The following is an 18,776-nucleotide window of genomic DNA, read 5'->3' as shown; positions in this document are numbered from 1 at the left end:
TCTGACCATTTCGATGGTGAGCATGGTTCTAATCTTATCCAAGGCTTTAATCGCCTGCGAAGATTGTTCAGAGCTATATTTAGTACAGGCAGATAAACGAGAGCTGATGATGGAAGCCGATTTTCTGGATGCACCTATACCTCAATATTACATGCCTCAATTACATAAAGTAGAGTAAAGTTTTGGAATTTTACAACAAAAATAAGAGTTCTCTTTTCTATTCTTTTTTTTACACCCCTGTTCTTGTTCATTTACACTACAGCAATACTTACTTTACATTTGACTTCCGTTTAATTGTCTTGACTCGTTTTAATGGTAATTAATAAATAAAGGTGTTTCTGTTTGTTGTGACAGAAATGTTTGTTGCATCTAAATTCATTTATTCTTATCAGCATTATACATACATATTGACTAAATATCTTTTAAAAATTCCAAATATAGCGTATTAGTAGACTGTGTTCTTTTATAAAAAACTATCGATAATATATGCTTTTATTATTTAATTTGTGTCATCTGCACTATTTATCTGCATGTGGCCTGATTTTTTTATATAAATTTGAGGGAGCTTGACAAGGGTATTTATCTTGAAGTTGTCACACAAGCTTGTAACTTTGTCGTAACCTTCCAACTTCCTAGCCTTTACTTTTATGTTCCTTGCATGAGATTCTTCAAGTTCATCCATAGCTTGATATGATTCCTTGATCAGAAGCTAACAAGGCATTAATAAGAAATAAAATGACAAAATATGGATCAAATATATCTTACCCTCAACAACCAAAATAAGTCAATTAGCTTTCTTAACTTCTCTTCACATGTCTTTGCTTGGACTGGCACTTCGACCGAACCGATACAATTTGTGATATAAATTTTGCTTGCTGGCATAGATAACCTCCAAATCCTGATCTTGGTTGCTAAAAACGCCATAAAATAAAACGTTAGCGGATACGTCTTTAAAGAAAATAGAAGATACAAACGTGTTGCCTGAATAAAAAAAGAACCGATTTTTTTAAAGATGTCAAATTCGCCATAGTGAAACTTTCGTCCGATTACATGCAACATGGCCACAAGACCGTACCCAGCTTTTATGTAGTCCTGAGTTTCCTTAGGATCGTTTTGCTGATGAAATGGGCCTGTTGTTTCTAATATGGCTATTTCTATCTTACTTTTTAGGTTCAGTATGATGCCGTCAGCATTGTAAAAATGTCGGTTATCATTCATCAACTTAAGCTCTTGGGAAACAGCTTCCAATTTTTTTTCTCCCAACAAAAACTTAGTTGTAATAATTGATTTTGATAAAGACGTCAGAATTGGCCATAGGATGAAGTGATTATAGCTTATTTCGTTAACATAAACATCACTGTCTTCGTTGAATAGACCGTTGATGCTATAATTTGGTAAGTTAAATAGATACTGCAAAACCTGAATGATCTATCAAAGACTTACAATGATTGTAGAACGGTAACAAAAAATGTCATGAATGGATTTTTGGACTTCAGTGCAAGTAGGGCCGCTTCGGTTAATATTGTATTCGAGGAAAGCTCGTCCGAAAGAACCTACCAATCACTTAGGGTGTTAATAAATGTCACTATTTTAAACTGTTGGTTGATCTTTTTACTCACAATAATATCAAACACGCCGTTATAGAATTCTTCATCTTTTACAAATGAGCATGGAATTTCTTCATATGTTAGGCCGGTTTTTTTTATTAGTTCTTTCGGGTAATACTCCCGGGTGATTTTTGAGCCATGTTTATTGCCAAGTTGAACTATATTCAAATGCTCCAAACTATAATAAAACGTTTAATTTAATACAGTGGTCGATCTAAATAAACTTTATGCATACCTGTACTTATCGATGTTGCCATCATTTTGCATGGTCTCGAGTATTTCCTTCCATACATCCCAAACATTCATTTCAACATTTTCCTCCACTACTATTTCTTCCTCACTCTATCAACGGTAAAAAAAAAAAAAGCGGTAAATAGATAGAAATTATTTTCCTTCAAAGCTATTGTATACTTACCGTATCTTCCCAGGAATCATAAGGCTGTGGAACGTAACGTTCTGGTGATAACGAGAGACCAGATGTTGGTGGGTTGTCAGCGATTTTTCTTTTCTTGCTTCCTTGAGTAACCTTGACTTCCCCATGTGCTTCCATAACGGCCGTAGTTCCATAGTTGACATTATGGAAATTATTGATAGTAGTGTGGAGCTGGTCTTCGGTGGCCTATTTTGAATATTAGTGTCTTAATTACTAAAAAGAAAAGACAATTGACATTACTTTATCATTGGCAACCTCTGCTAAACTATTAACATAATGTTTCACGTCGTCGTCTTGGACATAGTGCTGTATGTTGTTGAGAAACAATTTGTATTGACTACTTAGTTTTTCAAGTTTTAACGGCACGCGACTTGAAGCTTGACAATGTTCCACATATGCTTCTAAACTCCAGTTCGACAAGTTGTTTTGTCTAAAGAATGCAAACTCTTTTTTGTTTGGCAAGGCGAGTTTTTCATTGAGGTTAAGCATTTTATTAAAGAGAAACAAGTTGCTTTAAAAGCAATCTTTTTTTTTTTTTGATTTTTTGTTCACAAGTTATTGTCGCGAGTCTATTATGTCATCAATTCGCCAATAGGCGATTGTAACTTATGACATAACTAACCGCAGTAATTGTATCTACTGCCTTACAAACCAATATAATTGTAGGTGCTTCGGATTGACAATTATGAATAATATATATGGCTTCAATAAAATTTATCTTTATTCTTATCTTAAAAGTCTAGTAACAAGTTTATTGTAGTAAATATAAGAGAGCGTTTTATTTTCTTGTTATAATTTACACGTATTTTAATTTCGTATCATAATTTAGTGGCAAAAAAAAAAAAAAAAAAGAAAGTCTTTCAATGACAATAACGAAATATTTTTCTTCCTCTTTTTTAACGTAACTTAATTTTTTTTATCATCATAGCTTATCAACACAGCACTGAAGAAACCCTTGCTAACGGAAAAATACTATTATTTTGCTGAAGATGACGGAGAATATTTGTTAGAAGACGATATGCTTTAACGTCTAGACGTACGAGTCTTCAATAGTGGTAAGTGCTTGAAATTCAACATGTTGAGTGACAAGATGTGCATAGATTCTCATTTGGTCGAGTCTTTTGTCTAGGAATAATGCTACGAAGATTGGCATATTCAAATCGCCTTCCAGACCTTGAGATGTTGTTTGGAATTAATCAAACAACCATCGATGTTGTTTTTAATGATATGATTGAATTAGTCCAAGATAACTTTCACGAAGGTATCAAATGCAATAAGAAATATTTGAATCTTTTTTATTTTCAAATGTTTTCAGCTGTCATTCATGCAAAAGGTAAGCATGTTGCTAAATATATTGTATAATTGTTAACAATACGCTGAATTGTACCTATCGCTTACATAGGATCTCCATATGATAAAATTGTGGGGGCTTTATAGATGGTACTTTGGTCGCAGTTGCTAGACCCATCCGCGGCATAAGATTTACTCATATTGGGTACACGGTTAGTATTCAATGATCAATACGTGTTTCGTGTTCTAAATGTTCAAATTATGTTCTCTTACGTAAAGCGCTGTCATGATTTAAAATAACAAAGTATTGTCACGCCTGATGGGATCACCGTCAGTCTAACAAGTCCTTTTGCTTGAGCTATTCATGACCAAAACATGTTTGACACAAGTGAAGTAATCGTTGATCTTCGTCAATGCCTTGACTTTTCTCACATTAAAGAAAGGATATACGCAACATACGGAGATCCTGCATATAGAAAAGATAGATGCTTGTTAAAGCCATTCAGAACAGGTGATAGTATACTGTCGGTTTCAAAATACAATTACGTATCATAGTGAACGGCAAATATTAGGCACCCAAATGACAGACGCAGAAAATGATTCAATGAAAGCAGTAGGAATCGCAGCAGGATGGGAGTTTGGCCATGTTGTAAAGTTGTTTTCTTTTGTTAGATACAAGCCAGGACAAAAGATATTCCAAAGCAGATGTGGTCTTTTTTATGAAATTACAACGCTCATAAAAAATGTTCACATCTGTGTCGATGGAGGTAATTAAACGAGTAAGTAATTTGGAAGAGAACCGCCAATATTAGAAGAATATATTAATGAAATAATGAAACAATGAAATAATGCCATAATAAACTAGTTTTTATGGTAGATTTTTCATAATGTCTTGCTTTTAAAATTGGGCAGGCGCAATAGAACGAGGAGGAAGATGACGATGTTGAGAGACAGGACCTATGAGGACTTGGTGTAATAGTTGCTCGTTGTTATCCTGCTTTTTGATGGCAGTCTTTACCATGTCTTCAAGTACATCGGTTTTAGCACCCGTTTTTTTATGGCATCTTATTCTTGTAACCTTTCCTGTTCCAGGTTCACAATTGAGCGTTTGATGCCACTGTTTAATCCAGGTACGGGATTTACACAAGCTGCCTTTTTATCCCTAATGGCTTCTTCATCTCATTCAATTTTTTCAAGAGATGAAAAGTCCGGCTGCTTCGTGTTGGTTTGCTGACCGACTGCATGTGTGCCCTCTTTGAAGCTGCTACCTAAGCTTCTTGATCTATTTTTTTCTTAAAAAGACCATTGGCTTCGGTCTCTTTTGTCTTACTTTTCGACTGCTTGCCGTTTGCCATCTAAGTAAAATTTTAACATACGATGCCATATAGTTTAAATTGGTTGCTTACATTCAGTTTCGATTCCATTACGCTGTGCTCCAGGTAAGTCTCAGAATCGTTACTTCCAGTGCCATAGGTATTGTCATACAGTTGCTTTTTACTTACTTCTTCGATCAAATTGTTGATCTTAAGTTGAAAGGTATTCCAACTTTGAATTTTTGCCGCATTGCTATCTATTTCGTTAACCTTTTTCCTGGCGTTTTCTTTTGCCTTTGACACTTTAAGCGTCTTTCAATCATATGGATGCAACGCAAACATGGCAATGACTTTTCGTTCTGTCCATTCTCTGTAGTGTTTTTTAGGTGGAGAAGATTTTGAGGTATCGTTGTTGTTTTAATTTGAAAGATATGAAATAGGTTTATTATTTTTGAAAGTAGGCAAAAGATAGCGTTTAAAAATAAGAGAATATAATAGCTTTATTGGAAATCATCATGAGAAATTTCGTAGAAATCACTAAAATTAAGCAATATGATTCGCTGAAAAGAACTGACAGCAAAAAGCGCATATATTATACCTCCTTGTTGCCTTCACTTCAGACTCCGAAGGGGTACCCTTTTTCGCGGAACAAATTGAATTTTGCACCATGGGACTATCATGAATTCGCATACTTGGTTTGTAGTAATACTTCTCAAATGTTCCGGAAAACAGACTCCAATTGGCGTGCTCCTTGACGTTTGGTATGTCCATTCCTTGTATAACTGCTTTGGTACTAGATGCTACCCTAACCGAATGTGGCTCATAAGCCGCATCGACACCGGCATTCTTCAAGTAATTCGTTACCCATTATGCCACCGTCGCTGGTTATATACTCGTCACCTTTCACCTGTACGCCTGGTTAAAAGCTTTTAAAAGTAGTGTATGATCCTCGGATAAGAGTTCTCTCGTGGTAGCTGTTTCTTGCATAGATTAGATAAGAATATTCACCACACAGACTTCTTTCTGTTCACCCTCTAGCAGGACCCCCAGTTTGATATTTTTTTGCTGTGCTTCTTTTGACTCTCTGACTTGAATTTTGACCCCTTCATTTTCACCAGTGGCTTGACTCTTTATTTTTAGAACGTCTCGGTGTTGTATCCTCCATATGTGGCTCCTTGGACGCATACACAACAACAATACCAGACATTTTGTTGCAAATCATATAAGCTTTGACTTTTTGTTAGAGACGGAACCAATTTGATGTATAGTGGTCTGATCAGTCATAGTATTTCCATGATGCACGGCTTAGAAAGATCTAAGGGAAAACAGGGAATAGTATAGTTTTTTATTAATATACAATCTAAAAAATAAAGCGTGCTCAGAGAGCGAAGGAAACAAGGATTGTGTTAGTCACGACATACAATTAAAATTTGGCTCTATTGTAAAAAAATTAAAAAAACAGGGGATCTGCCCAATTGATTAATCAATGAAAACAAAACTATGTAAGAGAGTTCATAAGGTTAATTACAACTCTTTGTTATTTCTTATTTACCTTTTTGATAAACACCCCCATCCAATTTCTTCTTTTTTTTTTTACTCCAGGCTTTTTACCCAAGATGCCATCAAACAGACAAAGGCTCGTCAATCTGAATTTTATTGAAACAAAGAAAAGGGAAAAAACAGAGACTTCTGGAAGCAGGAGTGACAGTAACGGTAATAGCAGTAGCCGCTGAAGTACTGGAAGCAGAAGGTATATTGAGAAGTACATTGTCTATTCCAATTTTTTTCTCATAATTTTATATGATAGAGAATCGTTGCAAAGGTCGTGGACAGCTAGGGCATAAAGATACCAGGAGTCATTTGTGTCCTATGAGGAAGAATTACGATACTACTGTAGCAGGTATATGAATACCTAATATTAATGTTGAACTTCATTTTTTTAACATTGTTGTTTTTTAACTGAAAAAGAGAAAACGGGATGATGCCACGAGTGAAGGACCTCTTACCAAAAACAAAAAATTGATATTGAAGGTCTCCTGACATTAAGCCCATACTTTCTAGAATAAAATGATATTTTTTGAGCGTGAAAATCTTCCAATAGAACCCCGCATTCAATCATTGAGATATTACAAAACATTGTACTGAAGTATCAATTTAAAGGAATAAAGCATTTTAGTGTATGTCAAGTTCATTTGGGTAAGCTGGGCTATCAGTGAGTTTAGGAGTTGAAGAGCCTTTTGCATTTAATGGTATCAGGCTCGCCGTGAGTTGGAAGATAAATAATTGCACATCCCATGCGTCAATGCAGAATTTGCGCTTCTTTTAATCAGCTATAATACCATTATCTTTGCGTATCTTTAAAACTAATAAAATGTATTTATAAGCATACATTTATTGAAATTTTTGTTTTGTTAATAAAAAAATGAAGGTCCCCAAATACATCATGGGGCTCTTTTAAACATTATCAATTGTAAAATTACTGATAAAGTTATGTTAATGACTAATTAACCTATAATAGCTTATATGTAGGTGGTTGTCAGCGGCTGCCCTAGAAGTATTTGCCTCACATAATCCCAGCTTTGACCTTTGTTATCCCCCGTTAATCTTACTGATAACTGTAAAGTATAGGTGTTTGAAATTAATTACATATAACCGGTGGGATCTTGTTCCTTTGACCATCGATTTGTATTCCACATATTAGACCTTCGGGATTATTATCCAAAAGTATGAAACAGGTGACACCTAAAAGGTCATACATACATGAAAGGAACCTTAACCCGGATATCTACATAAATATACGGGTTATAGTTTAGATTTTCCGGAACACTTATTTGTGTTCGCTGCAACAAAGTAGCCAAAAAAACTACTGTGGACGATGGTAGGTTCCAAATAATACTTTAAAAGGGTGATACAATATGGATATACGGATTGTTTGTAAACTAAAAGTAGGCCTAGTGGGTAGAGATGCGGATGTAATTGCCGGAAGTTAGATTCATGTTGAATACATAACTATACAGACTTTATCCATACATTTATTTTAAGAGTTTTTTGAAATACAGCACACACACGACGCAGTACCAGACAGATGTACTAATTGGTAGAGTGACCATTGAAAAACGACTCCTTGTCAATCATTTACCATTAACTCCATAGCAATATTAAGTGCTTCTTGGATTATTGCGGTATATATGGGATAAAGTGACGAGAAAACCGAAAGTTTGAATGGATCTCCTAACTGAGTAGAAAATCTACTTCGTCATAGCCAAATGATGTAGTGTTTGTCATTGAAGCCTCCATTGTTGTAGTTGGATTTTGAATGACTGGCTTGATACCCTTTTCAATCATGTCGCGAAGAAAAAGAACAACTGTGTAAGGGCATTCGCTCGTGATTTTAAAATCATGTCCACAATCCATGTCAATACTTATATGGCCCAAGCTCAACTACAAGGAATTAGACGAAAAGAATACACATATTAAATAGATATATTCCACTTACAGCTTATATCAAGCATGACTTTAATCTTTGATAAATAGCATTGTAACCTTCTAAAGAGTTTAAGTGCGTGGATCACTACCTTTATTCTTGTACTTCAGTAAACGATACGGTCGCTAGATATCAAGGAAGCCCGAATGTTTTCACATAAGATGTTGTATACATCCTCTATATGTAGTATTTTATCCGGAATAATAATGGTGGCAGCATTCTCTTCAGGTGTTGACAGTTTAACTACTTCATGTAAAGTGGGTCGAATATGCTTTTGGTGAAACTGTGCGACAACAAAGTACGCTTTGATTTTGAAGTCAGCGGTTTTTAATTTATGTTGAATAGCAGAAAGAATTTCTTCGCCGTAAGTACATATTAGAGCTTTCCAAAATCAATATCCAATAACTTCTTTTCACCCGAAAAAACCAACGTAGTATTTTTGTCCCTCCAATCTTTTCCAAACGCATTGTCTGATTGGCCTTCCATCAACGTGTATGTTATATTAAAGAAAAGTGAGTAGCCTGGATGGCAAACAATTACGGGATTATCACCGTCAGCTGCAGATGGTGCAAATGTTTAAAAAACATCTTATCCATGTTAACCTTGCCCAACATATTCTATAATTTTTGTTCGTTTATCAGCTTTAGCTAATATTCATTGCTAGGTACTTTTATAAACAAAATGTCAAATATGCCTTACCCTCAATAACCAAAATAAGTCAATAAGCGTTATCAACATTTCCTCACATGTCTTCGCTTGGGTTGGCACATCGACTGAACCGATACAATTTGTGACATAGATCTTGCTTGCTGGTATAGATAGTCTCTGAATCCTGATCCTTGTTACTAAAAACGCCATAAAACAAAACATTAGCGGATACGTCTTTAAAGAGAATATAAGATACAAACGTGTTGACTGAATAAAAAAAAAACCAGTTTTTTTTGAAGCTTTCAAAATCACCATAATGAATTGTTCGCCCGATTACGTGCAACATGGCCACAAGACCGTACCCAGCTTTTATGTAGCCCTGAGTTTCCTTAGGATCGTTTTGCTGATGAAATGGGCCTGTTGTTTCTAATATGGCTATTTCTATCTTACTTTTTAGGTTCAGTATGATGCCGTCAGCATTGTAAAAATGTCGGTTATCATTCATCAACTTAAGCTCTTGGGAAACAGCTTCCAATTTTTTTTCTCCCAACAAAAACTTAGTTGTAATAATTGATTTTGACAAAGACGTCAGAATTAGCCATAGGATGAAGTGATTATAGCTTATCTCGTTTACATAAACATAACTGTCTTCGATGAACAGACCGTTGGTGCTATAATTTGGAAAGTTAAAAAGATACTGCAAAACCTGAATTATCTATCAAAGACTTACAATGACTGTAGAACGGTAACAAAAAATTTCATGAATGGATTTTTGGACTTCAGTGCAAGTAAGGCCGCTTCGGTTAATACTGTATTCGAGGAAAGCTCGTCCGAAAGAACCTACCAATCACTTAGGGTGTTAATAAATGTCACTATTTTAAACTGTTGGTTGATCTTTTTACTCACAATAATATCAAATACGCCGTTATAGAATTCTTCATCTTTTACAAATGAGCATGGAATTTCTTCATATGTTAGGCCGGTTTTTTTTATTAGTTCTTTCGGGTAATACTCCCGGGTGATTTTTGAGCCATATTTATTGCCAAGTTGAACAATATTCAAATGCTCCAAACTATAGTAAAACGTTTAATTTAATACAGATGTCGATCTAAACAAATTTTATGCATACCTGTACTTATCAATGTTCCCATCATTTTGCATGGTCTCAAGTATTTCTTTCCATAAATCACACAATCATTTTGATATCTTCCCCTGTCGCGCACTGGGCCAAATTTGTAACTTGTAAATAAGCCACACATATTACAGTAAACCCGCACGTTTGTCAAAGACGAGACAAATGGCACAATACACGGCCATACCACCCAAGACCCAAAAGAAGTAAATAGTATCCGCAAAATCTTTTCTGAGAACCTTGACCTTCATATTTCACAAACCACCACCAGCGTCAATTACCAAGGAAGTCAAACGATCGTGACATTATTCGTCATATTATACATCTGTGTCAACTCGAAATTCACTTGGGCAAGATAATTCGTATCCGCACGATGCAATATGCGGTCATAATGACTGATATTCTGGACCATCAACACCACGTGATCTGGATATCGCCCAAATACAACAAGACATCGTTAAATGCCTTCTTTTCTTTTATGGCGTTATACGGTGGCGTATTGAAGGAGGTATGGATTCTCGAGTATGCTTTTTCGTTTGATGGTTCGTATTCAGTAACGCATGATTGACCTGTTGTGGAAATGATTGTTGTTCGATCAACGCGAATTTGCGTGATTTATCCTCGTAACGCTTCATTAAACTCTTGATCACATCCAACTTGGAACCCAATAAAAGAGAGAGTTGGGTGAATTTCTTGCGACATCGACTGATTGGGCGCAACATTTCCCCTTGTTCGGATTTCGTCAGGACCAACGAGAGCTCGTCAATCAAGACTGTTTCAATCTCTACTTGCAAGATGATGGGGGCAAAACTATCCGTGAACGCATCAATCAGTGCATAATTTATCCAGTTGGATGTAATCATCAACTCTTTCAGTTGATCTGTTCTTTCACGTACTGTGTCACAATAACGGGATTTCTTATAACTAAACTGATTTTTAACAAGAACAAAAAAAAATGTCAATATGTTGGATTCAAAGAAGAGACTGAACTTACGGTTAAAAGGCCTTCCTTAAAGATCAAGGTATAAAAGTTAAGGGCTTGATTTGGTCGGACACATGATCGATATCAAAAGCTCGAAAGCATACAAATGTATAATTCGGGAACAGTTCTACTTTTTCACGCGGTTCCTGAGCTTGGATGTCTTCTGTGGTTAGCGGATGAATCCAAAATGTCTACATGAATAGTATATTAAAATAGATGAAAAAAAAAAGATATTGCATATTTATACCTTCTTTGCTCAAAATTCGCATCTCTTCGGCAGAGAGAGACAGGACATCCAGCCACCATCCTTTGGAGGAAACAACCGATTCCAGCGCTTTCTGTCCATGTTCGGTCAATAACTACTCCAAGCCTGTAGAGACAGTGGCATACTTTTGCGAAGAATAAATATTGAGTCGGACACCTGTCGGCATTAAATCGTCGTATTTGGACCGACCGTATAAATGGTTTTGTTGACTGGGTATTTTTGCGAGTGGGATGGTGCCTGTGGTGGATAACTTGCGGGTGTGGTTTTAAACCATGCGTTCAAAGGCAGCAATATCTACTTTGTCATCTTGACTAACATTGAAGCGAGGATAGATGGCATCGGTCTTGACATCATCGTCACTGCCCGACCAACACTTTTTTCGCTGAGGAAACTGCTATGAAGACTGGTGAAGTCGGTGAAGGATTGTAACTGGCGTCATGAAAGGTGGGCAGATTGTTGGGTGTGGCTCCCGTCGTCACTCTTTTGCGTATCAAGAATATATCATTGGACATACTTGTAATTTAATCTAATTTTCCTAGATGGTCTGAAAAAAAAAACCATCTTTTGTATTGGTAAGAGGCATGTTTAAAAATGTTTTACTCTTGCTCTATTAGCGGTAAAAAATAACTGTAATTAGATAGAAATTCTTTTCTTCCAAGGCTATTGTATACTCACTGTATTTTCCCACGAATCATGATTTGAAACTAAATATGTCTTTGGGTTATATAAAGTTGAGATAAATAAGGCGGTATTAACCCTCGTAATTTTTCAATGCATGCGTATACCCAAGCTCACCAACGAAACCAATACCGTTACAAATAACGTCAGCATCACCAGTCATTTAGTTAACTCTGTTATTACAACAGCGTTATTCTTTAAGTTTCTAATTTGCGATATCGTGATGACAAGGTGGATGTGTCAAACGTTTTGAAATCACTAGTGTTCAATTAGTTGTTGTCACTGTCCTTCATAAGAAAAGCAATTGTTCTTTTCATAGGCGTATCGACTTGTACAACTAGTTTCTCGTTTGAGCAGTCCGTCATTCAATTACTTGTACTTTGCAGAAATCTTGGATTTGTGTTAACCGCTGAGAGAAAAAGGACATTATCATAGATTTTGATTTTTGCAAGGTCATAAATTTTCGAAATGATGACGTACTTTCAATTTTTTCGGAAAGCAAGTATTATTGTTTGGTGGGGTGACCATCGCGAGCATCTAAATAAAAGCTTTTTTGGTATCAAGATATTTTAACATGTCGATGGCAGTCTGGTAGCTGGAAAGCTCAAATTAAAAGAATAATTACTTTAATTTCTTAAAATATATCTACCGATTAATTCCATCAAGGATAGCATTCGTTTTTTCTATGCTCATACCGATAAACTCTTTACTTTACTTTAAAGTAGACATATTGGATATAGCATCTTGGCCAAGGATATTGGTTTACGTATCAGGAAAGTCCTTATTCCAAAAATCTACCACTCGTTGAAGACACATTCTTTAAAACATTGATCATTTAACACTTACTTGACCAACTGTTTGACCCTTCACATATTTTTCTTCCTTGATTCAAACCCCTATAATAAAGTTCAGACGTTATAGAGTCCTTTGCATAATTCATAAAATTCTCTTTATGTACCTCATTTAGTTAAGCATGGTTAAAACCAGAAAGTACATCCTATGCAAATCGCATTACTGCATTTGATGCATTTATAGGGTTACCTATAATGTTTGAATGTTACATTTTCGGATGAGTCCTTAATATCTTCAAAAAAAACATCAGCCACCTTTTTGACGCTATATGTCGGCTCAAACGAAGATACAGTTAGTATATAATAGCTTTGAAAGGAAATTCTTTATATCTAATTGCTACTTTATTTTTGATGTTGATAGAGTGAAGAAGAAATAGTAGTAGAGGAAGATATCGAGATGAATGTCCGGGATATATGGAAGAAAATCCTTCTAAGCAAACATATGGTGATATCAACAAGCATAGGCATAAATAAAATTGACTTAGCTTCACACCCAGTTATATTAAATATACCACTTTATCTTAACTTGAAACATTTAGCTTGAAAATAGGCTTGATTTCAGAATATTACCCCGAAAAAAGTCATTAAATTGACAAGAGCTGTAGGTGAAGCTTCCACGCGAAGCATTTAATCTTCCCACGAATCACAAAGCGTCGGAGCGTTGTACGATAGACCAGAATGTGTTCCGATAGATGGATGGTCTACCTCGGACATTTCTAAACTAACAAACAAATGCCCTAGTTTTTCAATCGTATATTCATTTACCAGAACTAATTCCTCGCTGAAAAAACGATACATTCAACAACATCAAATATGCACGAAAGCGATTTGTAGAACTAGGGCTTGTCATAAGGTTAAATAATCTTTTGGGAAGAGACAAGGTATTTCTTGCTCCATCAGTGGATCTTAAGCTTTATTTTATAAACCCTTTTACAAATTCTTGAATAAATTCAGCACCATAATCACGAAGGCCTGCATCTGAGTTACATGCAACTTCAAGGCAAGCGGTAAGTAGAGTCATAGTCTCTAAATTTTCTGACTGTGCATTGTTTGTAAGTCATTGGATAATTTGCGAATAAAGTAGACGGAGCATGTCTCGAGCAATTTGATCTAAATCAATACCTAATCTTATCGTTACTGGAAATATCTTCAGATAAAACCTATGAAAATCGGATTCACTGGCTTCTTTGGCATATTGGGCTTGGAAGGCTGCATTACCAATCATAAAAAAAGTTAATCCGTGAAGTAGCTCGCACACAGATGCTTTTATTAGTCTTTCGGGTGATGATTTGGCAAGCTCACAAATAAGGGGTAGGTCTTCTCATTCAAATAAACGTCTACTTTAGAACTTCTGAAAGGAATGCGTGATTTCAATCGCTCTACAGGATCCCAAGCAAGCGTTCCAATTATCTTGAATGAAATGCTGTCCTGATAGAAGTTGTTTGCTTTTACTACCAGTCGCCCTGAAAATTGCATCATACGTAATTGTGACTCAGGAATACTTGAATAATTACTTTAAGCAACTCCAATTTGATCGAAAGTCATATTGACATGAACTGATCTGTAGCGGTGTTCTGTGCGGTAGGTGCTCAATAGATCTTGTCGGTGTTACTTCCGATTTTGTCTGTATTAATGGCGTTTGTGAATTAGAGGTTTTCTTTATTGCTTGGTTTTCAGTAGATTATTTTGAACAGCATTATTATCTAACATACTACAAAGAAAAGAGAATCAACATTACTTTATCAATGACCACCTCTGATAAATTTTGAGCGTAATGCTTCAAAGATTCCATGGTATAGATACGCTGATGCTGGATGATGACGTTTTTATTCACATAACTGGTATCCCAAAAACCTATACTGGGTAGAAGCCTTTACTTCGCTGGTCCCGGAAGTCGTCCTCGAGGCAACAAGAGCATTGTCCGCAAAGGCTTTATGGTTTGAGCTCTGGTCAAAAACAAAAAAAAAAACCTTTGTTGTAATGGTATATTTAGACAAAGACGTTAGAATTGGCCATTATATGAAGTAATTGCAGCTTAATTTACTCACGTAAACATCACTATCTTTGATAAACAGACCGCTGGTGCTATAACTTGTAAAGTTAAATATATACTGCAAAACCTGAATGATTTATCAGACTTACAATAACTGCAAAACGGTATGAATTTTTTTTATAAATGGCTTGGCTACAGTGTATTAACACTTCAAGTGATTGGCCGGCTCTTTCGGATGAGCTTTCTTCAAATGAAGTATTGTCTGAAGGGGGTCCCATTTGTATTTAAGTCAAATAATTCCGGATTATTAATCAGCGAGAACAATGCTTAAACGACCCAAGCTATACTAAAACAATATATTTAATACAGATGTCGATCTAAATAAATTTTATGCACACCTGTACTTACCGATGTTCCTATCATTCTGCATGGTCTCAAGTATTTCTTCCATAAATCCCAGACACTCATTTCAATTTTCTTTCACTACTATTTCTTCCTCACTCTATCAACGGTAAAAAGAAAGCGGTAAATAGTTAGAAATTATTTTCTTTGAAAGTTATTATATACTTACGTATCCTAACACGAACCCATAATGTGGTAGAGCGGATAGTGATACACCAGATGTTTGGGGATCATCAACAATTCTTCTATTTTTTTTTTTCCTTGATCGATTTTGAATCTTTTGGCTCATTAAAGACCTTGGTAATGCTAGGAGCTGACGAGGAGGAAGGTAGTTGACTCCAGATACTGCCATTACTGGACAGATCACGAGGTTGATCGACATCTCTACTGGAGGGGGGTTCTTGCTGGTTTACTAAACGAGAACAGCGACTTGAGGAATGTTGCTGGCTGATATCACCACATACTTCTTGTAACTTTCACCTCTAGAATTGCGGACAACAGTTGCAGCATTGTAGCTGTTTCCCCATGTGCTTCCATAACGGTAGTAGTTCTATAGTTGACATTATTGAACTTATTAATGGTAGTGTGCAGTTGGTCTTCAGTGGGCTATTTTGAATATTAGTGTCTTAATTACTTAAGAGAAAAAACAATTGGGATTAGTTTCTCACTGACAACCTTTGACAAATTTTGAAATGATCGTCGCCGTCTTGGACATATTGCTATATGTTATTGAGACACAATTTGTACTGACTAGTTATTTTTTCAAGTTTTAAAGGCACGCGAGCTGTAGCTTGACAATGTTCCGTATACGCTTTCAACTCCAGTTCAACAAGTTGTTTTGTTGTCTAACGAATTCGAACTCCTTTTTGTTTGGCAAGGCGCTCCTCCCACCGAGCCAAAATTCTAGCGAAGTCTCGCATCACTTGTTTGGTACAAGACACCTCCATTGTTACTTAAACACGCGTGATTATGACGTGCCATTGCTTGCTGCTCTATGTACATGTTTTTTTGGCGTGCTACATACGTGTAGAAAAGTGTTATAAACGTGTAGGGAAGTGTTGTAAACGTGTAGAGAAGTGTTGTAAACGTGTAGAGAAGTGTTGTAAACGTGTAGAGAAGTGTTGTAAACGTGTAGGGAAGTGTTATAAACGTGTAGGGACGTGTTTGAAACGTGTTTTGATGTCTTGTTACCGTGCTTTGATGTCTTGTAAACGTGTTTTGATGTCTTGTAAACGTTTTTTTGATGTTTTGTAAACGTTTTTTGATGTCTTGTAAACGTGCTTTGACAATATTATTATGCAGGTCGAGCATTTTAATAAACGGAAAAAGTTGCTTTAGAAGCGATGCATTTTGTTTTGTTTTTGTTTTTAGTTCATTAGATGATCAAGTCACGGGTTATTTGTTTTTGACTGATAAGGTATTTGCTTTGAATGGGTGCGATATCAGTAATAACTAAATCGTAAGATAACATAAAATGCCTTGATTATAGAGCAGTTTTTTGGTATTGCTGTATAAAATGGGTAGCAGAGTATTAGCATTAGACGATATTAAAAGGACAGGGAAATGTCTATACCTCCGTATTTTTTCAATGTATTTTTTTGTATCACTTACAGCCATGACCAGCAAGCCAGTATGACCACACATATTACAGTACAATTCCTGTTATTTACAATCTATGCATTGAGTGTCTCAAAGCCTAAGAACTCAACCTGGGAGATTGCCATCCTATAGCAAAGACGATCCGTAGCAGAGAAATCACAAGAATCGCAATGTATCTTTTGCATTTTTTTAAAAAAAGAAGAGATAATAATTTAGGAATTTGTGAAAGACAAAAAGTCATCATCAACTAACCTTAGTTACTTTCATATATATGTGAAAAAAAAAGAGAAATAAGTATTAAGGGAAGAGAAAAAAAGGAGGAAAAAATGTGTGAACGAGTCTTATATCATGACTGATAAACAAGAGCTTATGTCAGAATGATGTAATCATCTATAATGTTTGGGCCTTTACTTAAAATGGAAACATCTACATATACCCCAAGCAAGTCGTTGTCTATCAACGTTTCAGTAATAGCATGCACTGATAGTAAAGCATATTTTAGGAAAAACAAAAAATCGATCATCCTATGAAGTTAAAAGTCAAGACAATATGGCATGTCTATCAACGTAAACATTTTTCTTAGACTTATGTGTAGACCATTATGGAGTTTTGAAAAATACGGAGGTTTAGACATTTCCTCAGGTAGTAAGACGAGTGAAGCAAACAATAACACTAGCGTCAGCAGTAGAACAGTTATTAAGAACACTAGGAAATAAAAATTTAACAACGTCTCTATTGAGAAAAGCTCCACGACCAAAAATAAAAAAGGTAACCTCTTTGTTTATAAATATAATGGCATAAAACAAAATCACCAGTAATCCAAATTTATAATTTTTACACATTGGGTACAATGGAAGAGCCTTTAAAAAATAATATCAGAAGTCATTGAAGCAATCTGCAGGCGACTACGTACCACGAATTCATGTGGAATTTAACAACGAAGATAAAATTATGGGCAGGCAAATATTAATCACGGTCAGCTTTCAAAGAGTATAAATAGACCCTATTATTTCATAGTTAAATCTTCAGTACCTTTCGTATCACTGTTTTTTTATACTTTTATTTTTTTTTTTGTATTAAATCAGAAAAACTTGATTTGTAATAGAAGCAAGACCCGACTAACTACGCTTCGAATTGTCTCGAAATATCTTAAATCTAATTATCAGTTTTCGTACATGGAAATTTCCAGAAGGACTCAATAAGATATTACAAACGAGTTTGTTCAGCTCTCTATTCAAAGCACTATTCCGATTGTTTTGTGGATATAATAATTGTATCCAATAATAATGAAATATAATAATGGATTGACCAGAAAAATTAAGCATTGTAAGAAATGATTAATATGGAATTGATATTTATTAAGTTTAATATATTACCTGCACAAAATAAATATAGTTTTTAATATAGAATTGATAAAGGTTCTACATTGCATCCAAAGCTTACAGGAAATATACGATCGCGTAAACCAAGTTAATATATATATATATATATAATTTACAAAATTGCTTTTTGCAATTTTCAATCACGTAGCACGATTTATTCAATGATCCAATATGTTATTGGTATTAGGAGCTAAATATACTTTACGACACAGTTTTCTTCTATTGAATGAAGTCTACTCATGATATTCAATTTTTTTCTACAGATCATCAACACTCATTAAATGCGGCATTGTAGATTTAATTTACATAGGCTTGGAAAAAAAATCACTTTTGAAATTGCGATTCGACATATCAATCCCAGATGTATAAAAAGATGTACATGATAATTATAAGTACGCTTGTCGACTCTAATACACATTGTATACACTAATCGTGTAAACTAAACCTGTCACATTGATTTTATTTTCTAAAATCGAAAAACAGGTGACTGACAAAAGTCTATATTTTTTTCAAGAGCATCAAGATCAATACAGGTACAGTTTTGTTTTTGGAACTGTCAAGAATAGTGATCGTGCTGTTATAAAAAACATATTTCCCTGAATTGCAGAACACGATCGTGCCATGTTTGATCATACTAATTATGCTCTCGCACTCGTCCCATAAAACTACCAAATTTGATAGTACCATTCTCCGAAACTTAAAGATATGGCATATCTT

General features: G+C 35.3%; 5 protein-coding genes across 5 annotated transcripts; all 5 read right to left on the bottom strand.

Moving 5' to 3' along the window:
• Positions 1 to 808: 808 nt before the first annotated feature.
• EV154DRAFT_540494 (uncharacterized protein) lies at positions 809 to 1,867 on the bottom strand (the record flags this gene model as incomplete). The annotated part of the gene is made up of 5 exons (XM_051604418.1): positions 809 to 948; positions 999 to 1,384; positions 1,444 to 1,553; positions 1,620 to 1,765; positions 1,843 to 1,867. 5 exons carry the CDS (start codon positions 1,865 to 1,867, stop codon positions 809 to 811), a joined length of 807 nt encoding a protein of 268 aa, XP_051451854.1.
• A 6,959-nt stretch (positions 1,868 to 8,826) lies between these two features.
• Positions 8,827 to 9,000, bottom strand: EV154DRAFT_401169 (uncharacterized protein; the record flags this gene model as incomplete). The annotated part of the gene is made up of 1 exon (XM_051595285.1): positions 8,827 to 9,000. A coding segment is annotated over one exon (174 nt), but the record flags the coding sequence as incomplete, so codon positions are not given.
• A 43-nt stretch (positions 9,001 to 9,043) lies between these two features.
• Positions 9,044 to 9,840, bottom strand: EV154DRAFT_400801 (uncharacterized protein; the record flags this gene model as incomplete). The annotated part of the gene is made up of 3 exons (XM_051595276.1): positions 9,044 to 9,446; positions 9,506 to 9,615; positions 9,682 to 9,840. Coding segments are annotated over 3 exons (672 nt in total), but the record flags the coding sequence as incomplete, so codon positions are not given.
• A 369-nt stretch (positions 9,841 to 10,209) lies between these two features.
• EV154DRAFT_87061 (uncharacterized protein) lies at positions 10,210 to 10,859 on the bottom strand. Its single transcript, XM_051607819.1, has one exon. The coding sequence runs from the start codon at positions 10,768 to 10,770 to the stop codon at positions 10,384 to 10,386; it is 387 nt and encodes a 128-aa protein (XP_051451851.1). The 5' UTR covers positions 10,771 to 10,859; the 3' UTR covers positions 10,210 to 10,383.
• Positions 10,860 to 13,310: 2,451 nt separating this feature from the next.
• Positions 13,311 to 13,908, bottom strand: EV154DRAFT_487038 (uncharacterized protein; the record flags this gene model as incomplete). The annotated part of the gene is made up of 4 exons (XM_051598926.1): positions 13,311 to 13,399; positions 13,449 to 13,588; positions 13,610 to 13,722; positions 13,822 to 13,908. 4 exons carry the CDS (start codon positions 13,906 to 13,908, stop codon positions 13,311 to 13,313), a joined length of 429 nt encoding a protein of 142 aa, XP_051451850.1.
• Positions 13,909 to 18,776: the final 4,868 nt, after the last annotated feature.

The sequence above is a fragment of the Mucor mucedo genome, assembly GCF_025094135.1.
Source record: "Mucor mucedo strain NRRL 3635 chromosome Unknown EV154scaffold_168, whole genome shotgun sequence".
Taxonomy (NCBI): domain Eukaryota; kingdom Fungi; phylum Mucoromycota; class Mucoromycetes; order Mucorales; family Mucoraceae; genus Mucor; species Mucor mucedo.
Note: the sequence above shows the minus strand (reverse complement) of the source record. Positions and strands in the feature narration are given on the sequence as shown.

Excerpts from the sequence above, each read along its gene's own strand:
- EV154DRAFT_87061 (XM_051607819.1), bottom strand. The coding sequence starts at position 10,770 with ATGATTACATCCAACTGGATAAATTATGCACTGATTGATGCGTTCACG.